The sequence below is a fragment of the Atractosteus spatula genome, chromosome 25 (assembly GCF_055471065.1).
Source record: "Atractosteus spatula isolate fAtrSpa1 chromosome 25, fAtrSpa1.hap1, whole genome shotgun sequence".
NCBI classification, from domain to species: domain Eukaryota; kingdom Metazoa; phylum Chordata; class Actinopteri; order Semionotiformes; family Lepisosteidae; genus Atractosteus; species Atractosteus spatula.
The window spans coordinates 7144718-7171896 of NC_142730.1; the positions used below are offsets into that span (position 1 = coordinate 7144718).

The following is a 27179-nucleotide window of genomic DNA, read 5'->3' on the forward strand; positions in this document are numbered from 1 at the left end:
TTAACCGAGTCTCTAACTTCTCTTTTGTATTTCCTTGATCCCCGGTTTCCTGGCCAGTGCCTGGTCTGTTCTTCTGAGATAGGCTTTGGCTCTTTTTTTAAGTGACTCGCACCAGGGACAAGTAGCTGTCTGGTCCTGGACTAGGTTGCTACATTACATTAATGATACAGTGCAAGTTTGCTCAGTACTCAGTATCGGTCTGTCTAAATGTTGGCTTTTCTTTCTATACATTAAATATTTGTTTGTGGTTTCAGACTGGAAGCACTACTTGAAGAAGTTTTACCCCAATGGCATGTTACCTGTGCTGGTGTCCTGTCCAGCGTGTACCCTGCCTTGTGCCTGTTGCTTGCTGGGATAGACTCCGGTTCTCCCACAACCATGAATTGGAAGAAGCAGTTGAAAACGGCTGGATGGATACCCTGCGACTCGTTCTAATCGCTATTGGTTAGTCTAAACCAGGTCGTCGCACACAGCCTCAGTCAGATTCCTATGTGGACAGCATGGGGGCTGTTGTCTTAGAACATCCAGCTTCTATTTTGCTTGATGAACAGCTTTTCATTATATGATGGAACTGGAGTTCTATCAAAAGTAAATTTAAAAACAAGCCAATCTTTTAACAGTAGTGCACATCTTCTTTAAGGCCCTGGTTATTTTACACACAGTATGATGAGTTGAAGACTACTGTAGGTATGGGGTGTAGTGCAGATACTACTGCCCTAGAGGAAGTACAAAGGTGAGAAACCACCTGGCTTGAAGGGAGTTTTGTATGTGGCCAGACTAAGGGATCAATCTTTTGAGCTTGGCCCACAAAAGATTACATGGGTAATCATGTATTATACTACATCATGGAATCGTGGTAACCGAGTGTTTCTTCCAGTACCATAGCAACAAAAGGACCCTGAGGCAGAAGTAGAAAATAACTTTTAAGGCCGTACAAAACACAGTCAGGCTTGTTCCACATCCCCACAACTCTTTGGGTAAAGATGTGTTGCCATCGTAGAACCTACACCCTTCACTTCTGCAGCCAGTTACAAAACAAAAGCGACTAAGCACATTTGAAAGATAATTTTATTATTTATTGGGAAAGACAAAGGTATTTTAAATGAAATTCAGCTCGGGTTGAAAAGTTATCAAGCAGGTACAACCCACCCAAAACCGCTGAATTGGCGACAGTCGCCTACAGCTTTACAGAGTGAAACGGAGAGAGCAGGATGACAGGCCCCTTCGGCAAGCCCCTTCTAAACTCTCCAGCAAATGACAAGAAACATGACTAGTTTATCTTGACTTAAAGGAGGCCTGCAATGCCAAACTCTGACCTCCCTTCCTACAACCCCAGGTTGCAGCAGCTGTTGAAGGCCAGCCGCTCGGCTACAGGCGCCAGCCAGCGTCTCTCGGCGAGCTCCGCGGCCGCCCCTGCAAGATCATGCCTGGACACTCCTCGCCCCGCGGAAAGCGAGGGCTTGCGTCGCGAGCGAGGACCAGAGGAGGGGAGCTCTTCTGCAGGTACCAGACAACTGAGCGGGCCCGTGTCATTCCCATCTGTTCGAAACGCTTTAAGAAAACTAAACGTTCTGTTAAAAAGGGTATTTTTGTAGCTTACTGGATCGATTTTCTTAAGGTCCTCCTCTACAGCGGTTGTAGAAAAAATAAAAATAAAAAATAGCTCTTAAATAGCTGTTAAGACGTGCTGAGTAGAGAGATACTCGACATACTCGTGCCCGTGCCAGGTCAACCCTTTGGAGTGGATTGCACCTCCCAGCATGCTCTACTGATACAGTGCATGTTGGGGGAGGGGGGGGGAGAAACAAAACAAAAACGCAGCCTCAAGCTGACAGGTTTCAATTTACGACTGTCTCACACATAAGTAATACTGCTTTGCGGTTCAGGATATCAAAAAAAGCCTATTGATAAAAATACAAATCTACAACGGCGATGACACGTATCAACACTCATGTTAAAAAAAAATAGAAACACCTAATACAGGCTGTTCTGCCACTTTCCCAATACTTCCCCTATAGCACACATTATATTAAATAAGGCACGCATTTACACATACAATTAAAATTTGGCTAGTTACTGAAATTATTCCACAGTCTCCTTTATTTACATAGATATCCACAAAGTTTATTAATAACAGCTGTCTTTAGTACATTAAAATCAGGACTGTCCTTCGGCAGTCTCTTTTTAAAACCAGAACCTGCGCTCCGTAGGGCCTGGGCGAATATAAACTGATCTTCACCCCCTCATCCAACACTGCTTTTATTTTCCCTGGGAGAACTGAGAGTGTCTGTGCACCGGGTCTGGCCTTGGGGTTTGGGGTGCGGGACGAGTTCAGGGTAAAGCAGGGGGTGAGGTAGAGCTCACCCCCTCCGCGCTCCCCAGGATTATCAGCAGTTGAATTGAGTTTGCTTCTGCGTGACTTTTTCCTCCGCTGGCTTTTATGGCTTCCGATGTGTCCTGCGGTGGGGCAGAGAGGAGAGGAACGTGTGGGGTTGCCTCTTCCAGAGACCCCTCTCAAAATTAAATTTAAAGTTTTTTTTTGGTCAGCACATGAATCATCCCTTCTCCCCCCCCATATTCCTCCTAAGCTCTGCCCTCTCCACAGAGCGTGAGAGCAAGAGAGAGAGTCCTCAAGCCTTTGCTGGCTTCGTTTGGGTTTGGCGCTGGAACGCCAGGGTCATGGTGAATTCTGCGTGGGGGGGGGGTGGATCCAAGACTTCTTTGGCGCCCTCGATCCAGGGCGCGCACGCAGGTACTGGTACTGTGTGATTATTGCTCAAGCTTTTTAGGAATATTTTGCAGCGGATTGGGAAAGCTGCTACAGAAAGGTCATTTCATCGTACAATTGAAAGAATAAGGCGAAAAGAGCCACTCCCAACGCACAATCCACAGGACACGCACTGCGCATGTAGACGTGTGAGTATATACAACATGCATACGCGCTGGCGCGGATATTGACCCGGGCACCCCTTATATGCACGTATGAAGTTTCTGATGGGTCGCAATCGCTGAAGCACTCCGAGTCGGCACGATGTTCAGCGGGCGAACGTGAGGCAGGCTGTCGCCCCGTGTGGCCAAGCCAAGTCCCAGAAGCCCATGCTCTGATCGACACGATGGCTCTCTGAACGGTGCTCGTGCGACAGCTGTTCCGGGTGTGGGGGTCAGACTGCTGGCAGTGGATACCCAGACGGGCAGGCAGGCAGTCTTGTCTTACGAGTTTTGCTTCCTGTCTGTAGTCAAGTAATTTAGCAATACCAATATGGTACAAGAACATTCATTGCACGTGGCGAAAACGATCAGACACAAGTACGAGAGCCTCAGTGGCACCACTTACATGCCTGGGCGCTTTTCTTTTTCAGTGTGAAAGTGCCTTTCTTGTCCAAAACCTCCCTCCTTATTTTTCTCATCAAGGCTCCACGATACCCCCTTTTTTATTTTGGAAAGCCAGTCCCTGCTGCCTCCTCCAGCCCCTCTAGTAGTTGAAGTTGCCCTGTGGGCTGATGGGCGAGGAGGCTGGGATAAAGAGCGGCTTGGGGGGAACGTCGGGCTTGAGGGAAGACGCCCGCCGGACGATGGCGGCCCGCGGGCCGGCCAGCTGCTCGGAGTAGCTGTGCTGCCGGGACAGGTAGCCGTTGGGGATGAGGGGGTGCTGTCCCTCGGAGGTGCTGCCGGTCGAGTTCATGCGGGCCAGGAGTGGAGGTGGCTGGTGGCCACTCCTGTGGCTGAAACTGTGCTGGCGGGGAACCACGCCCCCTCCGTTGACCATCTTGGGGGCGACCACCAGGGAGTGCCGCTGGGAGGGGTGGCGGGACGCCCTCTCGAGGGTGGACTGGGGCGGGGGCATGTCCGGCGGCACGTCCATGCGGCGCGTCAGGCTGTCCCGGGGCAGCGTGGAGGAGCTGTAGTAAGGGGCGGACTCCGTGTCGGGGATCTGGGGCTGCACCCGGTTGGCGAAGAGCACCTGGCCGGTGTGGGGCGGCAGCGGGGAGGCCATCATCGTCACGCTCTTCCCACTTGGCTCGTGGAGGTGCTTGAGGAGCTCGTCCAGCGCCGTCACGTCCACTACCTTCTGAGGGTAGTAGTGGAAGGGCTGGGTCACCACCCGCTCCCCATTGGGGATCTTCCTCTCCTCGGGGAGGAGCGGACCCCCCAGGGCCTGCCCATTGGCCAGGGCGCTGGAGAACGGGAAGACCTGGGCCGGAATGCTGGAGCTGGGCCTGGAGCCGCTCATGCAAGCGGGCTTGCTCTCCTTGGCGTTGTTGCAGTTCTGGTTCTTCTCCCACTGGTTCTTGAAGGCCTTCATGCTCTTGATGGGCAGCTCGGGGGTCGAGTCCGGCGTGGGGAGCCCCGAAAGCTCGGGAGGGTGGTGGTGGTGGTGATGGTGGTGGGAAAGGTCCCCCCCCACTGCCCTCCCGTTCCCGTTGGACAGCTGCTCCTTCCCCGTGGCGAGGAGCGAGTTGTACATCTTGGGCGAGGAGACCTCCAGCTTGTCCTCCTTGGCCTGGCCGTCCAGGAGGCCGTTGAGCTTGGCCAGGCTGCGCAGGGAGAGGGCGTGGGGTATGGGCGCCTCGGGGTCCTTGCCCAGCCGTTTGGTCTTGTGGAGGCTGTGGTTGCAGTAGCAGGAAACCAGGAAGCCGGACAGGACGGCCCCCAGGAGGAAGGCCACCAGCACGCAGGCGATGAGGAGGGTGTAGTGCACGCTGTGGCTGGACTTGTCTGCCTCGGGCTGGCGGCGCACCCCTGCAGAGGTGGGAGAGGGGGAGAGAGAGACAGGCAAGGAGGGAGAAAGAGCGAGATCAAGAGCCGGGAATCAGATATGCGACATGTCGTATTGCAGCTCAAACGGTACAACTTAAGGGAGACAATTCCCCCGGACAATCCCACAGCAGGCCAGCTGATGTTCATGAAATTCAAACAAAACAAGGGAGGAAGTTTAATGGCAGAGCTGTCAGTCTAGGAAACGAAGCTATGTTCACAAATCCCCCCTTCTCTATTAATAAAATAACTAGAAAGTGTTCTTGCACAAATTCCAGAGGGATGCTAAAACATGGAGCTCCCTTGTGCAATTGATCCATGGCTCACATTTAAATATTGAGAAGGGTGTTTTTATTCGCTTTTCACACGAGGAGGATAAAATCTGATGGAAAAAAGAACACCGCGACCTGCTTTGTAGTTAGAGCGTCTAAGCCTGGTTCATGTGTTGCCTGGGGAATTGTTTTAAAAGGCTTTGTTTGAAATGCTTGGCAGGGCTGCTTGCTTTTCACACTCAAAGCAAAACTCTTAACATGAATGTTTGTCTTTCTGCCCATTTTTTTTCCCATATCAGATTGAAGTTCCATCCCTGTAGCACCTGTTGTTCAAGGAGACTGAAGGGGAGTGAGTGCCCTGAGATCGGGGTGACCATATGCCTCTGTGTTCATCCGGACACTCGGAGACAGAGATGAAGTTTTGTCTTCATCCTTTAATAAAGTTACACTTCACCTTCATTAAACTGAATACAGTTGTCTAACTGTCCTGAAGAGAAACAACATTAACAAAAAAATATTAAAGTGTTTTTATTTTTGCATGCTAATTTTGCATTCACTTATGTAACCAAGTAAATCTTTAGCTTCTATTAATGTTGTATCATACCTAAATCACAATGAAGACTCCCAGAAGACACTTATTACGATGGCCAGCTGTTCACTTGGTCTAACTGATGGCAGGACCAGCCTGCAGCTGATGAATAGTGTTGCAGTTTTACTGTGCGCAGTCATTAGACTGACCGTGATCTATATCTCAGCAAATCTATCATGCATAATTCATACATCAGTTTCTTTAAACTTAAGTTCAATGCAGGAATCCTGCCAGATGGTCACCCAAACTGAGATCAAGTCTACTGTTCAGCTGCAACGACCTCCCTGGACAAGTGTGTGTTGCATCTCAGCACAACCGAGTCAGCTGGGAGCTCTCAAAAACTGTAATGGTTTTGGAATTTGAGCCAAAACACCAACACCAGTGCAAGTACCTCGTCTATTACATTATCCATCACCTACCTCGGTCACAACCATGCCCTCCAAGATCTTAACCCTACAGAAAAGCAGTGCGGTGCTCACACCTCCCAGGTTGTGTTATTCTTTAAAGCTGGGATGCTAACCTTGGCTAATCTCCAGGACAGGTCTGATCAGCCTAGCCTCTGTGAATTCGCTTTCTCACCCACTTTACATTTCTGAGATGCAGATTGAGCTATATGTGCAGAGCATACACCACAAAGGGCCCTGTTCCACTTCACCAGAGAAGGGTGAAGTTAGTCCTCAAGGCAAAGAACTTGACAATCTTTCAAGAAGAAAAGCACAATTTAAAATCCAGTGAAACTAAAGCAGTTTCTGTGGATGCCTTTGGCCATGGAATACTCAAAACGGAGCACAATTCCAGCCGTCACCTACCACAGATTAGGCTCATCTGCAAAAGACCTAGCATCTGTTAGACTGGGCACTGTACAATTGGTGACAAAACTCCATATAGCAAATTAGTGGCTGAAATGATCTCGGCCACAAGGGAACAGACTGCAGGTGCTGCAGTTTGGATCATTTTCTTAGCTTCCCAGCAAGATGCTACAGCTGGTACATCCACAGCGGCATTGAGAAAAAAACAAGGAAAGGAAATTCTGCAGGCAGCTTTTCAAGTTATTTACAGCAACATACTTAGCATTGAAAAAAATACAGCACATCCACAGACCTTCAAGAGATACTAAATATCCTTTCAAAACTGCAGCAGAGCCATGAAAAGATGTTACATCCTGCACAGCAGATGCAACGCAAATACAGAAGTTTGTTTCAATATCTGAGACAATTACAGAGTGAGTGATAAAGGGTATTTGCAAACTGGCTGCAGTAAATCAAAGACTTTTAAAGAATAATAGCCATTTTGACAAGAGATTACCAAACTAATTTCTGACCAAAAATGTAACGGGTAAAGAATGCAAAGAAACATGCTAGGGTTTTGGGAATTATATAAATGCACACATCTGTCTTTCGCTATAGAGTGAGTAGGAAAGAGCAAAGTGCTGTAGATTCCTAAGGGATCTGTGTGAAATATGAGATTTGAATGATTTGGGGAAAAAAAAAACATCAGATCCCTGGTCAGAAGGTCTGAAGGCAAAGTCACACTTGGATTCAGGGAATAGAACATTTTTATCTGGGAAGTGGACTTTTGGACTTTCATTCAGGTTTTCAAAATCCTGAAAGAAAACAGAGAAAACTAAGAGAGGATTTTTTTGACACCTGGGAGGGGACAGTATTCAGATACAGCGCTAGCAACCTAATCAAGGCAGGCCAAACGGCCTCCTCTTGCTTGTACACTTCTTCTGTCCTACAAACAACCCCTTGAGAGGTTGAAGGAGTTCAATCTTCAGTCTTGACTGGGCTCATGCCCATGAGCTGACATCACTGACATTTTGGTCAAGGTCCCCATGGGGGGCACCGAATACCCCAGACCATTGCCAACGTATTTTTGGGCCTTTTGGACGAGCGTGTCTGCCAGGCTGAGTAGTCTGCAAGCTGTGTCCACTTTCCTAGAAAAGACAGAGCACAGACCCATACTGCTGCGAGCTGGGGATGGACGTGGGCTATAAATACAAACTAATCTCCCTGCTAATGCCAAGAATCTCTCTCTCCCAACTGCGTCGTAAATGTGCCTGCACAGCCCCCGCTCGATAGCATCAGGGGTGAGGGCACTCTTTGCCCATCTAGCTTCTCTGCGTGCAGCTCTTTTTTGTTTGGTGCCTAAATAAAAAAAAAGCCAAGAGCCAGACTCTTTAGGATTGCTAACTTACGGCACACGGGGTCTGAGAAAAAAGACCTTCCTCAGCTCACCCCACCCATGTGATTTTAATACAGGGCTTCAGACAGACCACCTAGTTCCTAGAAAGCAGGGCACCCCATGTTTCCTCGCCTACAGCGGAACCAGGACCCACAGGTCTGTTCAAGTCTGAGGTAGGAGTTCAGGGCTTTCTCAGTCCTTTATTGTACAAACAGGCTCTGGAGATACCGTTTCAAATTGCCAGCAGGGCAGAAGTATGCCAGTGATTGGGAGAACAGCTGTGATATTACCTTATACACTCTGTACTGTTTTGCAGTACTGAAATTTGCATTAAGATGGGCGTGTCTATTGGAATGCAGCTAGAATGTGCCAATGTACGCCTATCTAAAATAGCTGTTTTTAGGACTGAGGACTGGCCTGTATCCTCTGGACAGTTCCCAAACTCTGACAGTACAATGCACATATTAGAAACATTTTTAAAACTATTAAAGGCTGTCAGAATTTCTTAATGTAGCTCAGTTACTGATTGATAAAGACAGGTGGCATGGCGTGTGTGTATGCCTAAAGGCGTGCAACAGAGCCCCTCTGAAAACTAGACACCGTAAAGCTCTGCTGGGGTCAGAGAACCCAAATCTTTTGGCACGGGAGAGTTGTGCTCTGTTTAAGGCATGGCTCTGTGCGCATTGGGACTGGGATTGAATCCCGGCAGGGGCAGGGAGAGCTGAACTCGTCACACATAAGGCAGACTGTAAGCTGTCTATGTGGGAACTACTTCAAGCAGAAGCACAATGCAATAAACTGCACATTGGGGGGGCAATCCACATCCTGACTGGGCGGGGAAGGCAAGGAGGAAAGAAAGAACTTAATTATACAGTATTCTCTAGGAGGTCCCTTACGCACCTGCCTAAGAAGGTGGAGGCATAGCTCTATCTGTGCCTGATGCGTAGAAGCAGGGGAAGGTGGGTCGGTTTGGGGAGGAACAGTATGAACACTGCGTTCTCAATGCAGAGCACAGCTGGAATGGAAACCCAGCTCTGACTGCAGCCAGAGAAAATACTTAGCGGCCCAGTGAGATCTGACCTGGAGCGATGCGCTAATCCTTCAGAGTACCGGTTCTCAGCCAGCATCCTCCCTATTCGAAAGTGAGCTGGGGAAGCTGTAGCTTAACAGCGCGTCGCTTGGATGAATAATGAACGCACCTTCCCCCCCGCAGGGGAGCTGTGACTGATACTGACAGTCCCTGCCACCTCGAGGGGCTCGTGGTGTCACGATGAAGAGTCTCCTCCGGGCCCCATTACCACAGCAAGAAACTCATGACTTACTGAAGGAGCCTCTTGGATTCACACGCCTAAGTCAAACACAAAGTTCGTCATCCAGCCACGAGGAATCAACAGGAGTTTCGCTAAATTTCCTTTTAGCACAACTTGAAAACTGTAAGATTGGCTTTCAATCTGACACATTCACCTGCTGTATGAACACATACTCTGCCCCTGTTGGGTTTCTCTTTCTCGCTGTTAACCTTTACAAAAATACACTGCACACACACAACAAAGTGGAATTTTTCTACAGCGCTTCTGCACTGACACAAGTAACTTTTTTTTAAATCGAGACTCTGAGGCCCTGCCACTGAATGACACAGATGCTATAGTCTATAAACTGGACTGAGCTTGCAAAGGGAGCAAGCTGGGCAGCGGGCCTGTCCGCAGGGTTCTTTAGGTGGGGCTCAGCTCCACGGGCAGTGCTCAGACTGCACAAGCAGGGCTTTCTCTCGGCTTCTGGTGAATCAGTGAACACACTTCGCGGTGGCGAGGCTGAGCTCCGAGAGCCCCCTGCAGTGCACAGATGCCGAAAGGCATCTCTTGGTGGGAGAGTGAGGGGAGCCCCCCTGCACCTCCTCGTTCCCCCCACATCAGTACAGGGGTCACCCCTGTTATCCGAGACCCCAAAGAAAAGAGGCAGGTACCTGAAAAACAATGGTAACTGGCAAAACTATATTTCTCAAACAAATGGCACACGCTGAATTGGGAACAGTTACAATGTTTCACTCTGTAGTCGCAGATCCCTCAATCTTCAGTGACCAAGAATTCCACAGATTTGGATGAAAATCCTCACTTGAGCCTATATGATCATGAGGCCAGAGACTCATCCAGCGGACTAAGAGTATGTGACCCCCCCCCAAGAGAACGGGGTGCGTCACCCAAAATAATGCCGGTCCCCTCTTCCGCAGCCAGAAACTGGAAGCTTCAGACACGCATTGCAAAAAGAAATCTTTGCAGGGCCTGTATCGGCACATCACTGTGACAGGGCTCAGTAAGACGAGGCCCGCTGGTGAGCCCACTGCCTGCGCTTGGTAAACACAGGGACCGGGCAGACAGATGCACGGAAGATGGAGACAGATTGTTGGACAGGAGCGACAGACGGGCAGATGGGTAGATCAGTATTTTTAAACTCATTCCCCCATGAAACAGACGGCTTGTGGGACACATAGGAAGCTATTCTGGGCCCTCTGACAGTTCTTGCTGGTAAAAGCAATGTACAAAAAAAAACAAAACAGCCTGGTGCTGTGACAGGCTGCTAACAGGCACGTTATAAATAACAAGCCGCCGCGTTGCGGAACTAAAGCGGCTGCTGCCCCTCGCTGCAAAAGAGCGCTTGTTATCCTGGCGCTGACAAATCGGGAAACCACGCTTAAGAGAAGGGGCGCGTTGTGAACTCGCGCGCCTGCGCACACGTGAGCTCTGCTGTTCAGAAAACCAGGGGAGCCCAAACGCACAAAGACGGGGTGCCTGTGGGGTTAAACGCCACACAGACCAACACCCCACGCGTGGCTGGAACCCAGAGCTCCAGCAGCTCTGAGACCGCAGCACTAACCACTGTGCCACCCTCAAGTACCAACAGCAGAGCAGAGGACGCTGGCAGTACCAAACGGACACAGGTGGCCTGTGTGTGCAAGCTTATGGAAAGTGAGAGGGCAAGAGATCTTCTTCTCGGTTGGGCTGATTGGGAACAGGTGCTGCGTGATTCACAGATTGTAAAACAGAAAATAGCTGGGGGACTTCATGGCAGGGCGAGGTAGCGCTACTGTGACCGGTCAGCATGAAAAGAGCACTTTGGAAGGTGGTGTTTCTGAAAGCTGAGGCCTGCGGAGTGGACAAGTACTTGCACTGATGCGCCGCATTTTTGACTGGAGAGCGGAGCCAGCTCACACCAGTCTGTACTCCTCATTTCTTTCATTGTCCCTGCCACTAAAGAGGACCAAAGGAAACCTTTGGGGTTCAAAAGCTTTCAAGTGTCTCACCTTGAAAGCTGCCTGCAAATGTATCCCCCCCCCCCCCCGGCTTAAATCTATCATCCCTGTTGAATGTGTGAAAAAAACATGAAGATGCCAGGAAGGAGAAAAAAAAACAAAGTCTGCTGCAGAACAAGCCAAGCAACAGGAAGCAATGGGCCCCCTCAACCAGTCCCAGAAGACAAAAATAATTCATTAAAATTAACTGGATCCTGGAGTGAGAAAACAACTTGAGGACTAGTTTGGCCATACTTTGCAAAAAAGGATGTCTTTCCTTTCATCTTTTATTTCTATTACTTTCATGCAAATCTAAGGCTGCAGTGTGCACACTAGTCCTTGACTGAGTCTTGCCTTTTCTCAGGCTCTCTATTGATATTTGCGGTGTTCTGTTTTTTTTTTCCTTTCCCTTTATTCCCAAAGGATGGAAATGAGATTTGTCTCTGATGGTTGCGCTGCCATCTACAGAAAGGTCAGAAATGACAGGAGAAATGGAAAAAAATGTTTTTCAGAATCAAGGAGTGCACCTGAGCAATTCAGAAAATGAACACTGGAACTAGAGCATGCTTTCCCTGTGATTTCTGTGATTTACTCTTAATAGCAGGCACCTGCCAAGCCCAGCTGGCTGAGCGATGAATGGGTTTTTGCCTGGGGGACGTTGCAGTGCAGGGGTGGGAGTGGGGTTCTCCGCAAAATGCCGAGTCGGTAAAGTCAAGTCAGAGCTGGGAAAGGGACATGGGGTTTGGGGAAGGGAGGGATTTTTGGTACAGATGGAGGGGGGGGGGGGGGGGGACATATTAGTACAACTCGGAACACTGCAGATTAATCAGGAGCAGATCCCTAACAAGGAAAAAGCCACACCCACAAGGGGATCAGTGTTACAGAAGGAGGGTCTGGACACAAAACAGCAAAAGGCTTGGCTTTCCCTGCACTTCAGGGGCTAATGCTGATGCAGGAGGCTCCAGACCGTTTTTAGACTAGGAGGGGAGTAACATCCATGTCCAAAGGACATCATAAGGGTGTGCTTTATCAATACTCCCACAATGACCTGGGGCAGTCGGTTTCAATGAGGTGTCCCTCCTCTGTATTTTTCAGCATGCTTCACAGCTTCACAGAGCAGTGAGCGATCCCTGTTATGGCTGGAGACACACCCTCTACTTTATCTCAGTTTTGGGCCAATCTTTTGCTGCTGGTGACCAGGCCCCGATGAGTTAAGTCTAAGCCGTGTGTACCCGTGCCAGCTGTGACTGTCGCAGCTAGGACTGCACCGAATTAGAATCTCTTCTGATTCTCCTGAATGGGTAGGTGGCAAAATCCAGCTGTGTATTAGAGCTTCTCATCACCAAGTCAGGAATCGTACCCATGAAGCTCATGTCTGAGTATGGAACGAGTGGTGGTGTCACACGTAGCCTTTCTGACTCGAACATGTGCAGCAGAAACGATAAGGCTATGATCCACTTTTGCAAACACGTGCACTGGCTAAAGCCTGTCAGCTCTCCATCTTGAGCCTTAAAGCAGCAGCTGCTGCTGCTGCTGCTGCTTTTCTTTTTTCTGCCTTTCATTATAAGATTTCTGCCAATTCCAGCACAGACAGTTCACCAAGAAGTCCTGCAGGATCCCCTGATGTGCTGCGGTTCCTGACCCAAGGAGACAGGCTGAAACAGCTTTGTTGAGCTTCATTTGGCCCAATGCAGACCTCCTCTACAGCTCTGAAGGCCATCTCTTCTACTTCGATTTTTGTACCCGCCCAATTTGGTTGTACACATATGCTCCAACTCCTGTACCTCTCCCGGGGAATATCAGACCTTAGTACAGCGATAGCCAAGTCCTGGCTCTTCCTGTTCACTGACCACTGAATCAGCCGTTTTCTTGGCTAAACCATCGGAAGGGGACGCGGCATACAGATGTGCTGCTCGCACTTGCCATGCTCCTCCAAGGAGTTGGCACTGACTGGACTGAGGAAACAAGCTCCAGCACCCAGAGAGTCATTCCTGTGCCCGACAGCAAGAGGGGGACCCCAGGGCTAGCTCCCGCCCCCCACCTGCTGGGGAAATCCAGAGGGCAGCTGTCTGTCGACACCAACACAACCCCCAGTACAAGGGCCGAGGGGGGAATGGGAATTACAGCCCTAGTGGGACGGCGGCCCGTGAGGACTGGAGCGGAGCCATCCTGTCGTAAAGGGTTAACCCACCCCGTGCTGGACACACTAAATGTGGCCTTGCAAATTAACCTTCCCCTCCCACAGCTCCTGGGCCTCGATCGCGAGCCCCCTCGGAGATCCAGCAGGGCAGCCAGGCCCCCGCGGAGCGCAAGCCCCGCTTTGATTTCTGGCTTGTTTGCTTGGTTTTCGTTTTAATGAATCGCAGGGCCCCCTCACGCTCCATTATCATGCTGACAGCCTCGCTCTTCGGCCAAATTAGCCGCGAGCTGCGGAACACTGTTCCGAGGGGTTGGGGGGGAGGGGGGTTGTTTCGGGGTCGCTCTCGATACATTCGAATACTCCCACGACCAGCGGGCAGACAGCGGAATTTACGAGGGAGAGCAAGAAAAAACAACACTCAAGCCTCAGATACAGAAACCAAGGCTCTGGAAATACAAAAAAAAAATCACAACAACACATGTAAAGCAAAGCCCTGGAATCCTCTTAGTGTGTCGGATGCGTGGGTTCTGGCTTTTAATGCAGAACCCCCTGAGTGCAATTTTACAGTAGCAGCAACTGCTACTGAGTTCACAGCTTTGCTTCCGCTAGAGAAGTGAAGAAATTACCGTCTCTCCATAAGTAAAGACAACAACACTAACAAACTAAACTAAACAGCCCTCACCGCTGTACTTTTGTGACGGCTCTGAGTTGGGTTGGAGTGAACAGCAGCGGCAGCCGATTTCTTTTTTTACCGCGCCTGCACCGGGGTAAAACAGCGGCACGGGAAAAGCAGATGGAGGGCAGGGGGCGGCACCGATCCACTCCACTGTGGAGTGGTCTGGCCTTGTGCGAGCGGGATGGGACAGGACCAGGGCACTTCAAGAGCGCGGCCTGATCTGGCACAGCTCTGTGTGGGAGTGGGAACCGACCGCACTGGAGCACTCCCGACCCCAGCACAGAGCTTACTTTGTGCCGTCCTCCTGTCTGAGTGGACACGAACATTTATTTATGCGTCTTCTAAACCGAGTTTAGTTCCTCCAGAGTGCATGCCGACTGGGAGATTTGGGAATACCTGGGTATATTCAGGTAAGAGAGACTAGATTTCGGTTGCTCTTAGAGTGGTGGTGCTCAAGAAAACTTTTCTTTATCTTTACAGGTAGACACTTCATTATTGTGTTTTTCAGATGAAGCAGGGGGAGAGTTCACAATCAAGTTCATATTGAACATTTACAGTGTGCTTTGTTGGCATACTGAACACAACTGCTTATACAGACTCAAGAGAAAATCGCCCAAGCCATTTCCTCTTGAAGGTGGTTTCGCACGTGTTTTCATGTTTCATGTTTGGGAGGGGAGATCTGAGGAGTGAAGGAGTTTCCAGAAATAAATGGTCAGAGTTGATGGTGAGAAGCTCAATGTTAGTTGAAGTCCCAAAAATCCTTCAAGAAAAGTCAGGATGAGATGCGAATCGATGAGGCCATGAAAGCTTGGTCAACACCCCTTTCCTCTTATTTGCACATTGCAATTGTGCTCTTAAGTTTTATTTTTGCCAGAAGACTGCTAAAGGGCAGTGAATTTGCTTCGGTGTTTTACACGCTGTATGACTGGGTGTGTCTCTTTTGGAAAGAGGGTTAAGCAGTATGTCTATGTTATTGGCTCTTGGCGCAGGAGAGCATTAGTGCCAGCCTCAAGTCCTCTACAGTTAAGCTTTTAGCCCCACAGTGCATCACAGTGCAGTTGTTACACCTCACACCAGTTAGATAGACAGGAACAGCCCCGCCCTTACCCTCCGTCTCCACACTGATCTCCTCGGAGTCAGGTGACCCCTCCCCACCAATGGGAGAGTGGCCATCCGGACCGGTACCTTTGACCTTTGGGAAATCCGCTCCCCGATTGGTGGCGCTCAAGCTTGTGGGTGTGGTCTTTCCTGTGGTTAACGGGGTGGAATTGGGGGACAAGGTTGGAGTCAGACAATCTTTCTCACACAACATAATAAAGCAAAAAATGGAACACATTGAATTTGGCTTAAACTTTAGTGCCATGTCTTGGACTGCTGGTGTCACATGCAGTCAAACCTGAATGTCGCAGTTGGCTTCTATACACTGGGCTGCAAATGCATTGATAAAAGGAGAACCTCAAACCTTCATATCCCTCTGTGGGTTTGTAACGAATGGTCACTGAAAGTCTGATGAGAGTCTGATGTCTCCTCTGCAGGACGGAGCACCAGGGGGTTCAGCAAACTCAGACAGGAGGAGCAGAGGCAGTGGCAAGAGGACAAATGAGGAAAGAGGGAGCAGAGCTGGAGGATTTGGAATAGGAACAGATCCAGGTGACCAATCCTGCGCCACTGGACTGATTAGCTATCTACTAAGGGACCATGAGATGGTCACCTAACAATAATAAATATAGAGAGAAGACTTAGTGTTGCAGTAAACAGGACATAAACAAATGCATAAAGGTCCTAATATCCTATAAAAGGGGTGATATTAACTCATCCTCTATGACAATTGAACAGGTAGGTGAATTCTTACTGGAGCCTCTGGAAGTTGCCAAGTCTGGGTTCTTCTACCATCTAGACATTCACAGCCCCTCTCGCCAGCGCAGCAGTCTGGTGTATCAGTTCTGTTCGTACAACCCTGACACGGCGGAAACACATTCTGCCGCACTGTGCCTTTCGCTTTTATGTAGAAAGCGGCGTGCCGACAGGCTTGACTCATTCAGATCACAGTCACGTTCCCGTCGCTGTTTACAGAGCCCGTCTTTGATAGCAGGCAGACATTAAAACCAGCCTGCACGCGTATTTCAAACTGCACTTTACCCCAATATAAAAGGCAGAGAGCGCAGGGGTCTCAAATGAACGTTTCAGTTGCAATTTAAAGCACACCAAATTCAATAAGGCCTTCAATTCTTCTCAGACACTGCGCTCGGCTTCTTATTTCCCCACCCTCCGAGGTCTTTGACTCCAAAGTTTAATAAAAAAAACAAAACAAAACAAAAAGCTTTGATTTCAGACCAACAAAGGCATGTTCAAGTCCTTTGATCGAGGGTGCGTTGGTCCTTGGTCCCCGTCTGTCATGTCTGTCTGTCCTGGATTGATTCAGAGTGCAAGAGAGACCCTGATTTCCAGCCGCCAGGTTCGGCTCAGAAACGGGCACCCCGGCAGACTACCCACTGTGCCAACCACTTCACCAACACCCCCACTGCAGGGCGTCTGGGCTCCTGCTTGACGGAGGACAGCTGTTGTTGTTTCCGTTACTGGTTTCATTTTTTTTTTACCCTGGACAGAACCCCGCAAGAAGGGAAATGAGCGTCTGAATCCTCGCTGCGCTGCTCGCCGAGAACCGGGCGACCTGCAGGGGGCGCCCTCTGTGCTCCATCTGAGCACCACACAACCCTTCCTCCTGTGCCAAGGTGACTTCAACAACAAAAAAAAAGTTCACCGGGCCTTTCTGAACTATAACAGATTCTCCTGTTTCCCCCCCACGGAGGAAGAAGAGAGCCTGTGCGGCCGACTATCATCTCCACCATCGTTGCTGGCAGATATTTTCAGTTATTTCTAGTTAAGCCTCTTATATGCTGTGTGGATCGTGTGAACGGTAATGTAGGTTTACTCTTCCCTCGCTCTCTGCAAGTCCTCGTGTTTTTTTCAGCGCCGGTAATTCAGTCTACGCCTTGACAAGCCCACATATGAGCGCGGGAGACCAAAGGCAAATGAATGTCGGCTAATCTTACTGCCCGACTAAGATTTTTACACCTGGCAAACCTTAATCCCTACAGGAATTGGTCCAGTGGGAGGGATATCCAGATGGCTTTAACACCAAGACTATAATACAGCCCTGTGGTGTAAATAGTAGAGCTGGAATTAGAATTTCTAACTTGTGGAAATGTGTTTGGAGCTACAGATAAAACCTGTGCAAAGTCTGTCCAACTTCCTTTTACCACCATCGCTTTCCTATCTATTAAATATTAATTCATCTTTTCGTTCAACTTGGGGACTGATTTATTTCCTTCCCTTCTTTGACACCTTGGCCATTCCCTTTGGTTCCATCTGAAAATCTCCAGTTCCAGCTACAGGTCCTCCGATAATCTGCAGGCAGAGCCCTCCCCCCCTCCCGAGCCGAGCAGACGCGCTCCCATCACAGACCCTGCTCTGGAGCGTCTGCTTCCCATTCCTTGATTTCCGATCTGTTCCGATCTGTCCGACAGGAGCCAAACGCACAGTACGAACTGTAGACGCCTCACACGCAGGCTTCATGGAAACAGCCCGGCGCACTGGAACTTGCACACGCCGGCTCGCTCCTTCTAAAGAGCCCCGGGGGTCTAACCGCAGGGCTGTTATTCTGTTGCGGAGCCCTGTGGCCACATGCCGGCCATAGCTGTCAGCGTGCGCGTCACCGGCAGGCCGCCACGCCTTGCGGAAGGAATGCGCCGTGTGACCAGCGCTCCGGGTCCACGCTATGGGAGCCGAATGGCAGAGGAAAAGGCGCCGAGCTGCACGCGGAAGTCTCCCGCCTGCTCGTTTTTTCGTGGTTTTCCGCGGAATGGAACGGCGCGCGTCCCCAGCGCCCTGGAGCGCCCACCTCACCCGGTGCGACCTTTCAACCTCTGCGACATCCACACTGCTGTGGCTGCCCCGCTTTCAATTTGGGGGTCGGGGGCAGTGGGAATTCAAAATGCAAGCAGAAATTGCAAGACTCCAACACCCCCCCCCCCACAAACACACGAATTTTAGTGTTTGAGATGACTGATTTATAATTATAGTGAAAGATCACCACAACCCCAAGAGGAAATGGACCGGTATGCACGCTTGTGTGTGTTTTGAGGATGCTTAGAGCAATGATGTCTGTATAATTTTCACCTTAAAAGCTTTTTTTCATATCACTGCGCTCCATAAATATTGACTGGCATAAATATAAATTAAAACACAACTAATTGCTAAGTACGTAATAAACACTACAATAAGAACTGTCATAAAATAAGTACCTGTTTCACAGCCAAGTATTTCAAAGCGCCATATGAAATCAGAGAGCAACTCCTCGCTGCATTACTGGGCTCTGTGAAGCCTGCTGGCTTTATGGCACCACAAGCCCCCCCACCTAATGCAAGGTTGAAAGGTCACACCACCCTGGGATTTAAACATTCAATGGTCCGCATTTACTCTGGGACTGTGCATGCCCAGGATCTCCTGGGTCAGAACCTTGAGAGCGGACCTGGAGCACGAACATCAGTGACTGGCAATAATCTGGTACTCATCTGCTCCCTTATCCTTTACAAATGGACGAGGCACAACGAAAAGCAAAGGCAAAAACAGTCAAAATGACAGCCCGTCAGACAAGAACTCACCGTAGGCTGAGTCAACCGCAGGAACTTGATTCCGAGTGGTAGCCAGGACATCTACAAACACAGAAAGGCAACCAGGAAGAATTACAGAAGAGACAAACCAGCGAATAATCAAAATCATTTTTAGGGGTGTAAGAAGATGTGGTCCCAGAGGAGGAGAGGACACCTCAGGGGTAGCATGTCAGACGCACAGCTCAAGAGGGCCTGCTCACCGTGACAGCTGTCCGGGTGCTGGGTGTAGCCGTTCTCGATGTCCTGCTCGAAGCCGGCCCTGATTTAGGGAGAGAGAGGAAGACAGCGGGTCAGGTCTTTGGAGCTGTCCTTCAGGTCTTGTTAAGGAAGTGCTGGGAAACATGGGGCACCTGGAACAGGATGGGGTGCCCCTCCCTTGCGCTGCCAAAAACATCTGCATTGGTCATAATAATTGTTGCCCCACCTCCCCAAGTCAAAGGAACAGACTCTCTTAGCGTCAGGCAACACCAATAGTCCACACCAATACCAGGCAACACACCGTTACCCCACAAATCCTCGGTTGGATACAAGCAGTATCCCCCATACCCTCCCCCATTCCATCTCCAGGTGTCCCTGTCCATGTGCGCCTTTCAGTTGTGTGAGGGGAAGGTGCATTTCCCCTTTGTCATTTAAAAATACTACACCATCTCTCAGTAACGTATTATTTATTTTGCTGTGATATTAGTTTTGGTTTCTCCTAACCTCAGTGACCCTGTCCTCCCTTCTAGCTGACCTAGTCCAGTCTGGACCAGTGATCTCTGGACATCTGGCCCCAGAACCCCCTCTGAATTGGTGCCCTTACGTGGAAGTCCCTGAAACACTTTTAAAGATCTGGCACAACCTCCATCTTGATTTTTGTCGGTCAAGGCATTTGTACATCTTCCTTCCTTCCCGTTTTTCTATATTCGCCTGCTAGCTCTCGAGCCAGTAGAAAGTCCATAAAACAGATTGAGATTTATTCATCATCCCGCTACACAGCCTCTCCTGAACAATGCTGTGCAGAGGGCACAGCTTTGTTGTTAAAAAGAACTTAAATATATTACAGAAAAACAGGCTATTTCACTGATCGCAACACAAAGGGTCCAAAATGAAAGGCAGAAACAGGTCACAGATATGGGGACAGAAGGAACAGAACAACGTACAATACAAAAGGCAAAATTTAAGAAGCTTAAAATTAATTATTCTACTTTTTCCACCTGCGCGCCACAGACTGACAGCAGGCTTTCGTCTGTGCATTTCTGCAAAGGAGGAGGGTGGGAGGTATGCGACTGTGCTTGGACTGTAAGCAAATGTTCAGTCCTAAATCTGCAACAGCCCTTTTCTGGCTGATGTTTATAATTTACGTTGCACTGCAATGCAGTTTGGGATCCAGACAGACACCGTTACCGTGCAAAGGGGAATGGAAGGATAATGAAAGAGCTGTTTCTCTTTCCAAGAATTCCTTATCCCTGGCGCACTGTGAGGTCCTGTCTGTCGGGCCAACGAACCCGAAGCCCTTGCTTTACCAAGAGAAGGGTCATGAATCCCTGTGGCTGAACTCTTGGTTGGCCAGTGACGCAGTTTAAAGGGAATTGTCAAACTAAAAACACAGACCAGAAGCCCTTCATATGCATCAGTCAGTGGCCAGGCTCAATTAACACACTGGTGAACAGAGCCAGGCTCAGGCAGTAAGCCAGAGAAAATAAGGCCCCTACTGGGGAAAAACAAACCCTGAATGGGTGACTGCGACTTTTAATCTCCGACTCCAGGGCAGAAGGAAAACGCACCTTTAGCAATAGCTGCCCCTTTGATTTTTCCCAATCAGTGTTCCTTGGTAACTGGTTTCTTTCCAGCACTCTGGTCAATAAAATAATATGCTGAAACTATTTCATAAGATTAATTAATCTGATCCAGAACTGGTTAAAATCTTCAATTGAGGTACTACTGCCAAGGGACGGGGTGAATATTTCTCTCTTTAGTACTGTGAGTGCCGACACAATACAAATAAAACCAGTAAACTAATAACACCCTCCCCCCCCTCCCCTGCCCGACCGCAAATTGATTTTTTTCTCTTGCAATAATAAAGCCAACCGATCACTCGTTCGCCTTGGCAACTAGTGTGATTTTTCAGCCCGGCTCGGTGCGAGCGAACGAGAGCGCGGTTATTAATGTCCGTGCCATTTTATTTGTCCATTAACATCTATTCCGTCCGCAGCCTGAGCGCGCTATCATCCGTCCTCGCTGTGCACAGCCCTTTGAGAATAACAATCGGCATGTTGCCTGGACTGGAAAAAGGGCACGCAAGAAGGCCACGCCACACAGTCGCTCGTCCTGCACCGGGTTCGAGGCCTCTCTTACTTGAATCCAGGCGCCGCAGTGGTGCAGGTCCCGGTCTTCACCCAGATGCAGTAGGGATCTCGCGAGGACAGGCAGCTCCTGGAAGGGGACACGCAGACAGACACGGGACGCCGTGCAGTTAAAAAAAAAATCCCGGAAGGACGGGGACAGACCCCGCTCATCCCAGTTCCTGCCTTTTGCGTTCTGGTCTTGGGATCAGCCGGGGACGGATGAAACTCCCAAACACACTAATGCTGTAGAATTACCGGGGCAAACCTGCAAGGTGTCACCACACTGATGCCAAGTGTCAACCTGCCTAGAGGTCTCCCCCCGGTTTTGCACATCCTTTAACCTCATTGCCTCCCTGTGTTTTCCAGTGGTTTTGCTGCGCTTTACCACAGCTCAGAGTCCTCTCTGTTAGTTAGAAGGAGGTGTGAGTGAAACGGCACCGCGCCCGCACACTGTCCCACTCGCCCCTTCCTCTGCGGCTCTCAGCGCCTCCAGCTCAGCGGGGATTGAATTACAGCCAGGTATTGCTATTGATGTTTCGGGGGTCGTCGGGGGAGCGATCAGGCTAATCCCACACGCCGCCTGACACGGTGCAGGAGGAGATCCATGAGGGACTGACCACACGCCGCGCGACAGGGGACGGGGGCATCGACCTGTTCCCATTTCCTGACTGAGAAATCTTCTGATTGTGAGAAACAAAATGATCGGAAAAGGAGGGAAAAAAAGATGCAGGCAGGTTTAAAAATCCATGAATCTGGTACTTTCCAGTTTACGGTCTAAGTATTTTTGTTTTTAAATGTGCCTGGGCTGGATCACCCCAGAGCTACTGTAAAACAAACATGTGGTTTTGCTGTCTGACCCTGTTAACACTTTACTGCTTAGAAGGGTGCAGGAATGCAATCTATAATTATAGGCAGTGCACTCCACCATGTAACTTAACTCACGCACGCAGTTGCCCCTGCGTGGTCTAGCTAAGCAGCTGTGACATTCCTGTCATAGATGCTGCAAAGAGATGTTCAAGAAGAGGATGAGGGGAAAAAATTAAATTGGAGCACCAGGATCTGTTATTTTCACAGCCTCTCAGCAAACCCTATACGTTGCCTTGTCATGATCAAATTGAGCTAAACCCCAAAAAAAGGGAAACTCTCTTCCACCTAGTAGACAACACTGCATCAATATGCCTGCGTCACATCCTGCAAGCGAGATGAGGCAGAGCCACTGGATCCTGTTGTGTTTGTGCCTCCTCTGTCCTGTGCTTGGTGTTGTGTGCTACAGGCACACTACCTCTGCCACGGCTGCTTCTGCTTGAATGTGACAGTTTCCGACGTCCTCCGACTGCACACTGTGGCTCCAATTAAAAAAACGACTAGCGTCTCATGTTGAGTCACAAGCAGTAGGCTTTTTTTTTTTTTTGACAGACACCAGGAGGGACATGGAGAGGTTTGCTGGAGTCATCACAATTGCTCCAACAGCCTGGCAGTTTGACTGAGCTTGGATGAGGCGACTAGGGACGGTCCTGTCAGCGTGCAGTCCAACCACAGGGCAGGGGTCACCATCTTGTCTTCAGCCCTGTCAATCAAAACCCCTACATCCCCTCTCTCGGGGAGATCCTGGGGGGAGTGGTGGGGGGGGGGTGATGTGAACAGGGACGGTGCAGCATTGCAGATGACCCTGGGAACGCGACCAGACTGCATGGGGTGTCTTTAATTGCGCAGCTGAAGGAGGATCGCATCGCCTCGGACTCTGCAAGAAGACTTGAGAAGAACAGTGTGTAGCCACCAGCCACTGCCAGATTCCTTAAGGCTGTGACACAGTTTACACTCCAGCTTTCTTGAACAGGTCACTCTCTCTCTTTGGGGGTCTTGAGAATTTGACGAGGAGGCAGACCTGCTCAATTTGTGGCCTTAGTTTACTCCACTGCACTGGACACATACAGCCAGCCCCTCAGTTTTCTTGATTGTATAATCCCCTCATCGATAAGGTCATTCATGTTCATTGTCGCAAGATTCTGTAACAACGTGGACTGCAGGAGTGAGTGACCCTTGATACAGAGTTTATATCGGTGGGGGGGTCTATATCTGGTCTTGGAGATCCCCAATCTAGCCGGTTTTACAGGACGCTATTAAATCATCGATCTTGAATGACAGGCAACAACTATGAGAAACTATGCATGCGACTGCTTCACGTAAATTGCTTCAGAAACCCGAATGCACTTCATCCCACAAGAACCAGACCTTAAACCAATCACTTACTTAACCGATCAAGAGTTTCTTGATCTTTAGAAGCGCAAAGTGGTGATATGGGGGGGGGCCTCTTAGATTTACTGGTTTAGGGGTCTCCAGAACCAGACCCTTACGACATTCATAAAAAAAAGACAAGAACAAAGTGCTCTCTCTTGACAGGGCAGTCTCATTCTCACAACACTGTTCTTCACAGACCGATTATGGAGGGAAAACGCACTTCTGCATCTATTTCAAAAGCAACACCTGGCAATAACGCAGTGTTTTCAGGTCCTGACAGAAGACAAAACAGCCAACAAACACCAGCGGATTAATTCTGGAGCTGGCTGGCTTTACAAATGTGTGAATTTTTCTTTCCCACTTGGGACCTGCTGCTCAGCGAGCACATCTTCATAGGTACGTCGTTCATTCTTGCTCTAATTAAATGCGCTGTTAATACATGCAGATCGACTGCTACAACACCTCAGATTAGCGCGGAATGGCGGTGCAAACGGCACATTAGAAGTGCACACTAGTGAGGCAACAAGTGAGAGGAAGGCATTCGGCCTTTCAGGCTCAGTCCGTTCTCTCTCTCCCTAGTGCCATGAATCCCTGTGCTGGGAAAGGATCCCTCAGAGATGAAGAGACCTCGAGGCCGCCCCTCTCCACAATTCAGAGCACTCTTCAATCTCGACTTGCAAATATATAGACAACACGCAGGCGGGGGTCCAACCCAGCACCCTGGAGTTGTGAGGAAGCACTGAGGCACCCAAGGGAGGAGTAACGCAACGCTCACCGACGGCACAGCGGGCTCTCAGCCTGGGGGTGATTGCAAAGGGGGCTCTGCTGTTTAGCTGGGGGGATACTCTGATCAACTGTGCGAGTAGCACAACCTCCCGCGCTAAGCGGCCACCTAACTTGAGATCTCGGTCACAGTCAGCTGATGCCGTGACCCGCGCCAGGGCTGGCTACTTCTGTTTTGCGCGATGTGGTTGGCATTCCGAATGGGCGCTTTCGCTGACTTGGCGTGGGCCCCCAGGGAACCAATTGCGTGTTTGTTCTCACTGCAAAACGTCAAAACAAAGGCTCTTTCTCTTGCCCACCTACAGCTGCTAGGATGTAGGGACCAGCCTTTCTCTCACGCTCCTATTAGACACTCCGATACATGATTTTGTCTGAAAGAAAGTGAGGCTTAAGACAGAACTGATTTAATTCAACAGAAATAAAGACTTTAAAGCAAAAGCTATCACAGATTGACACTTGACTCCCTAACTGAAAGATGATAATCTCATTTTAATCCTTCCTGTGCGATATGGTTCACAGTGCTGCTCTGCAGGTGTGCAGTAATGGGATTTTTTTAACCCAATAACGCTGGAGAGACTTATCTTTCTCAGATCTAGCTATGAAAGCATTTTCTAAGCTGGATTTTTATCAGATCAAATGCTTTAAATTCATGGGGAAGGTTCTCTAGCACCGATTGGTAGAGATTGCATCTAGAAAGCGGGAGCCGAAATTTACAGGTCCACATTCCATCCTCCAGTGGTGCAGTAGCTGTGGTCATAAAAATTGATCTCGGGACGAACTAGCTATTCCAAACAAGGAGGTCACAACACAGAAAAATATTGCAGCCTATACAGTTGAACTTCTTAAAAAAACTTTAGAGACCGATATTTTTGTCTACGGGATTCTGCTCACTTTTTGCAGGTACCGTAGTCCTGGCAGCGGCTCAGCGGCACGCGGATCACACAGCTGGAGAAGGCCACGAACAGGGCATGATGGTCCTTGTCAAGCTCCAGTCCCAGAATCCTCCTGTCCTCCCCTCGCACGTTGCACCTGAGAGAGAGCACGCACACCCAGATGTTAGGGACGAATGGACAAAACACACCTTGGTAGGCCAGGCAATGAAGATGGCAGAGATTCTGATATTTGACTTCTACCTAAAACTGAATCTCACAAGGAGCAACAGAGAAGCAGTTGGTATTTTTCTGAAGGACGTCCCTTAGATTTTGAGCGCTTGAAACTGGGAGAGGGGTAATGCTTATGCTGGCATCAGGGTTAGGGTAGGAGTTAATTTAAGGGTTTAAGGTATAGGATCTGAGTAGAAGCCGAGTTCGGAGTCACTAGGGCTTAGGGTTCAGGTGGGGGACCTCTGGCTGGACCTGGGGAAGGTGTGGTAGTTCAGAGAGGCGAGGAGGCGACACTAAGGGTACTGCACTAAATTCCCTGGCATCGTCTGGAGCCCCACAGAAGTCTCCTTCATGGCGCAGCGCACTTGGCATGTTGAGGCACCCCTTCTCTCTCACAGCCCTGGCCCCCTGGCGAGCGCTCACTTCGCGGGGCTGTAGACGTCGATCTCCTCCAGGAGCTGGGTGCCAAAGGAGGCGCTGGGGTGGGTGCTGGCCAGGACCTTGAGCACCCTGCCGTCCTCGGAGCCCAGGAACAGGACGGTGTGGTTCTTACTGGGACCGGCGGCCGTGTCCACGGCAATCTGGGTCAGCTTGTACCTGAAAGAGGGAAACACACCTGGGTGGGAGTGGAGACAGTGGTGGTGGGAGGGGAGGGGAGGGGAGGGGAGGGGCATGGCATGACACGGACTAAGGAAACACATGGCGTCTCTTCTACATGAAAGCTCATTTCTGTGACGCTTTCAGTTTTCTGGTCCGAAATGATCTCGGGTACCAGCGGCCCACTGTCCTGCAGGTTCCCTCATTCAGCTGCTTTGCACACCTTGTACCCTTTGAAACTGACAGCTGGGCCTCCTTGACGGGCTTTAGAGTGAACGGAAACAGAGGAGGCCTCAAAGGTTTTAGAGCTGCATTGCCGTCACATTTCAATATTCAAACAAGAGCTGAGTCACGTCTGATGCCACCAGCATCTCGTAATCAGTCAAGTTCCTTCAATCCTTCAATTTACAAAATGCTTTTTGATGACTATGGTCTAAAAGCTCCTTTTAAAGTGCAGCGCCTGCTGCAGCTGCTGATATTACATCAGTCAGTGTGGCGCCCCCTCCCTCTCCCCAGCGATGGTCTTACCGGCTGTTGGTCCTGGTGAAGCAGGGCCTGTCGTTGACCGAGGGCACAGCCTCGTCCATGAGCGGGTAGGACTTGATGAAGGACAGGGTCTCGTCCGGGAAGTTGGTGGAGGACTTGTAGGAGGCGGCGGGACCGTCTCCCGCACAGGAGCCCGGCCTGGAGAGAGGGGGAAGACAGGGAGCCGAAAGTCACCCCTCCGTAGCGCTCCTGTCCGACGGTCTCCAGATCTTTCCCAATTCAGAACTTGAGCAGTGCTGCTTGTCCCTCCCCCCCCCCCGCCCAGGCAGACTCTCACCTGGGCTTCGGGACCTGGTCCTCAGAGACCGCCGTCCAGGGAGACTCGCTGCTCTTCTGCTCCTTGAACTTCCCGTTGAACGCCTTCTCGATGTCGTCCATGTAGAAGGCGCACACCGCCGAGCCCGTGATGCTGAGAGAGAGAGAACATCAGCAGTGGCAGTGACAGGAACCCGTTGAGCCAGTCTTAATTTCCCCCTCTCCCACACAACAGCGACAAGGCATGCCTGCAGAATTTCTGCCATTTCTGCCAAGCAGAGTGATAGCAGCTGTAAAACCATCAATTAAGTATACGGGCCCGCCTGTCTGTCTGTACCTGGTAGAGATTAGTGGCTTTTCAGCCCGCAAATCTCTCACAGTGACTTAGTGTGAGACAGCATGCGTGTATGTGTGAGGCACTGCACACGGCCCTCCAAGGACATGGGGGTAGTGACCTGAAATCTCAGTTGTATGCTTGCATGCCGCGGTCAGGAAGGGGGGCGGTCACCTGTTGGCCTGCGTGGTGAAGACCCCCACCACGGCCGGCCGCTGGTTGATCTGCAGCACGTTGGTGAGGGACTGCAGCACGTCGAAGTAGAAGAAGGAGTCTCCGGGAACGGAGCAGTTAAGCCGGGCCTTCAGGAAGGAGGTCCAGTACTTCTCCAGCACGCGGGGCGAGCCGCCGTTGTCGTTCTTACACACGCGGGCCACGCGGGAGAACACCACCTGGCGCAGAGGGAGGAAGGGTGAGAGAG

The 27179-nt window shown here is 50.1% G+C and overlaps 1 protein-coding gene across 2 annotated transcripts in view; it reads right to left on the bottom strand.

Moving 5' to 3' along the window:
* Nucleotides 1-1054: 1054 nt before the first annotated feature.
* sema6cb (semaphorin 6Cb) overlaps nucleotides 1055-27179 on the bottom strand; it is a 124178-nt gene continuing 98053 nt past the window's right edge. Inside the window, exons 13-22 of one of the 2 annotated variants that reach the window (XM_088905314.1) lie at nucleotides 26933-27150; nucleotides 26447-26578; nucleotides 26152-26307; nucleotides 25450-25623; nucleotides 24815-24952; nucleotides 20913-20990; nucleotides 18776-18834; nucleotides 18567-18617; nucleotides 15010-15150; nucleotides 1055-4740 (exon numbers count right to left, since the gene is read on the bottom strand). In XM_088905314.1, the coding sequence (XP_088761440.1) occupies nucleotides 3473-4740; nucleotides 15010-15150; nucleotides 18567-18617; nucleotides 18776-18834; nucleotides 20913-20990; nucleotides 24815-24952; nucleotides 25450-25623; nucleotides 26152-26307; nucleotides 26447-26578; nucleotides 26933-27150 (2415 nt within the window). In that variant the 3' untranslated portion in view covers nucleotides 1055-3472. The remainder of the gene's footprint in view (nucleotides 4741-15009; nucleotides 15151-18566; nucleotides 18618-18775; nucleotides 18835-20912; nucleotides 20991-24814; nucleotides 24953-25449; nucleotides 25624-26151; nucleotides 26308-26446; nucleotides 26579-26932; nucleotides 27151-27179) is intronic. The other variant, XM_088905315.1, reaches the window with a different exon arrangement.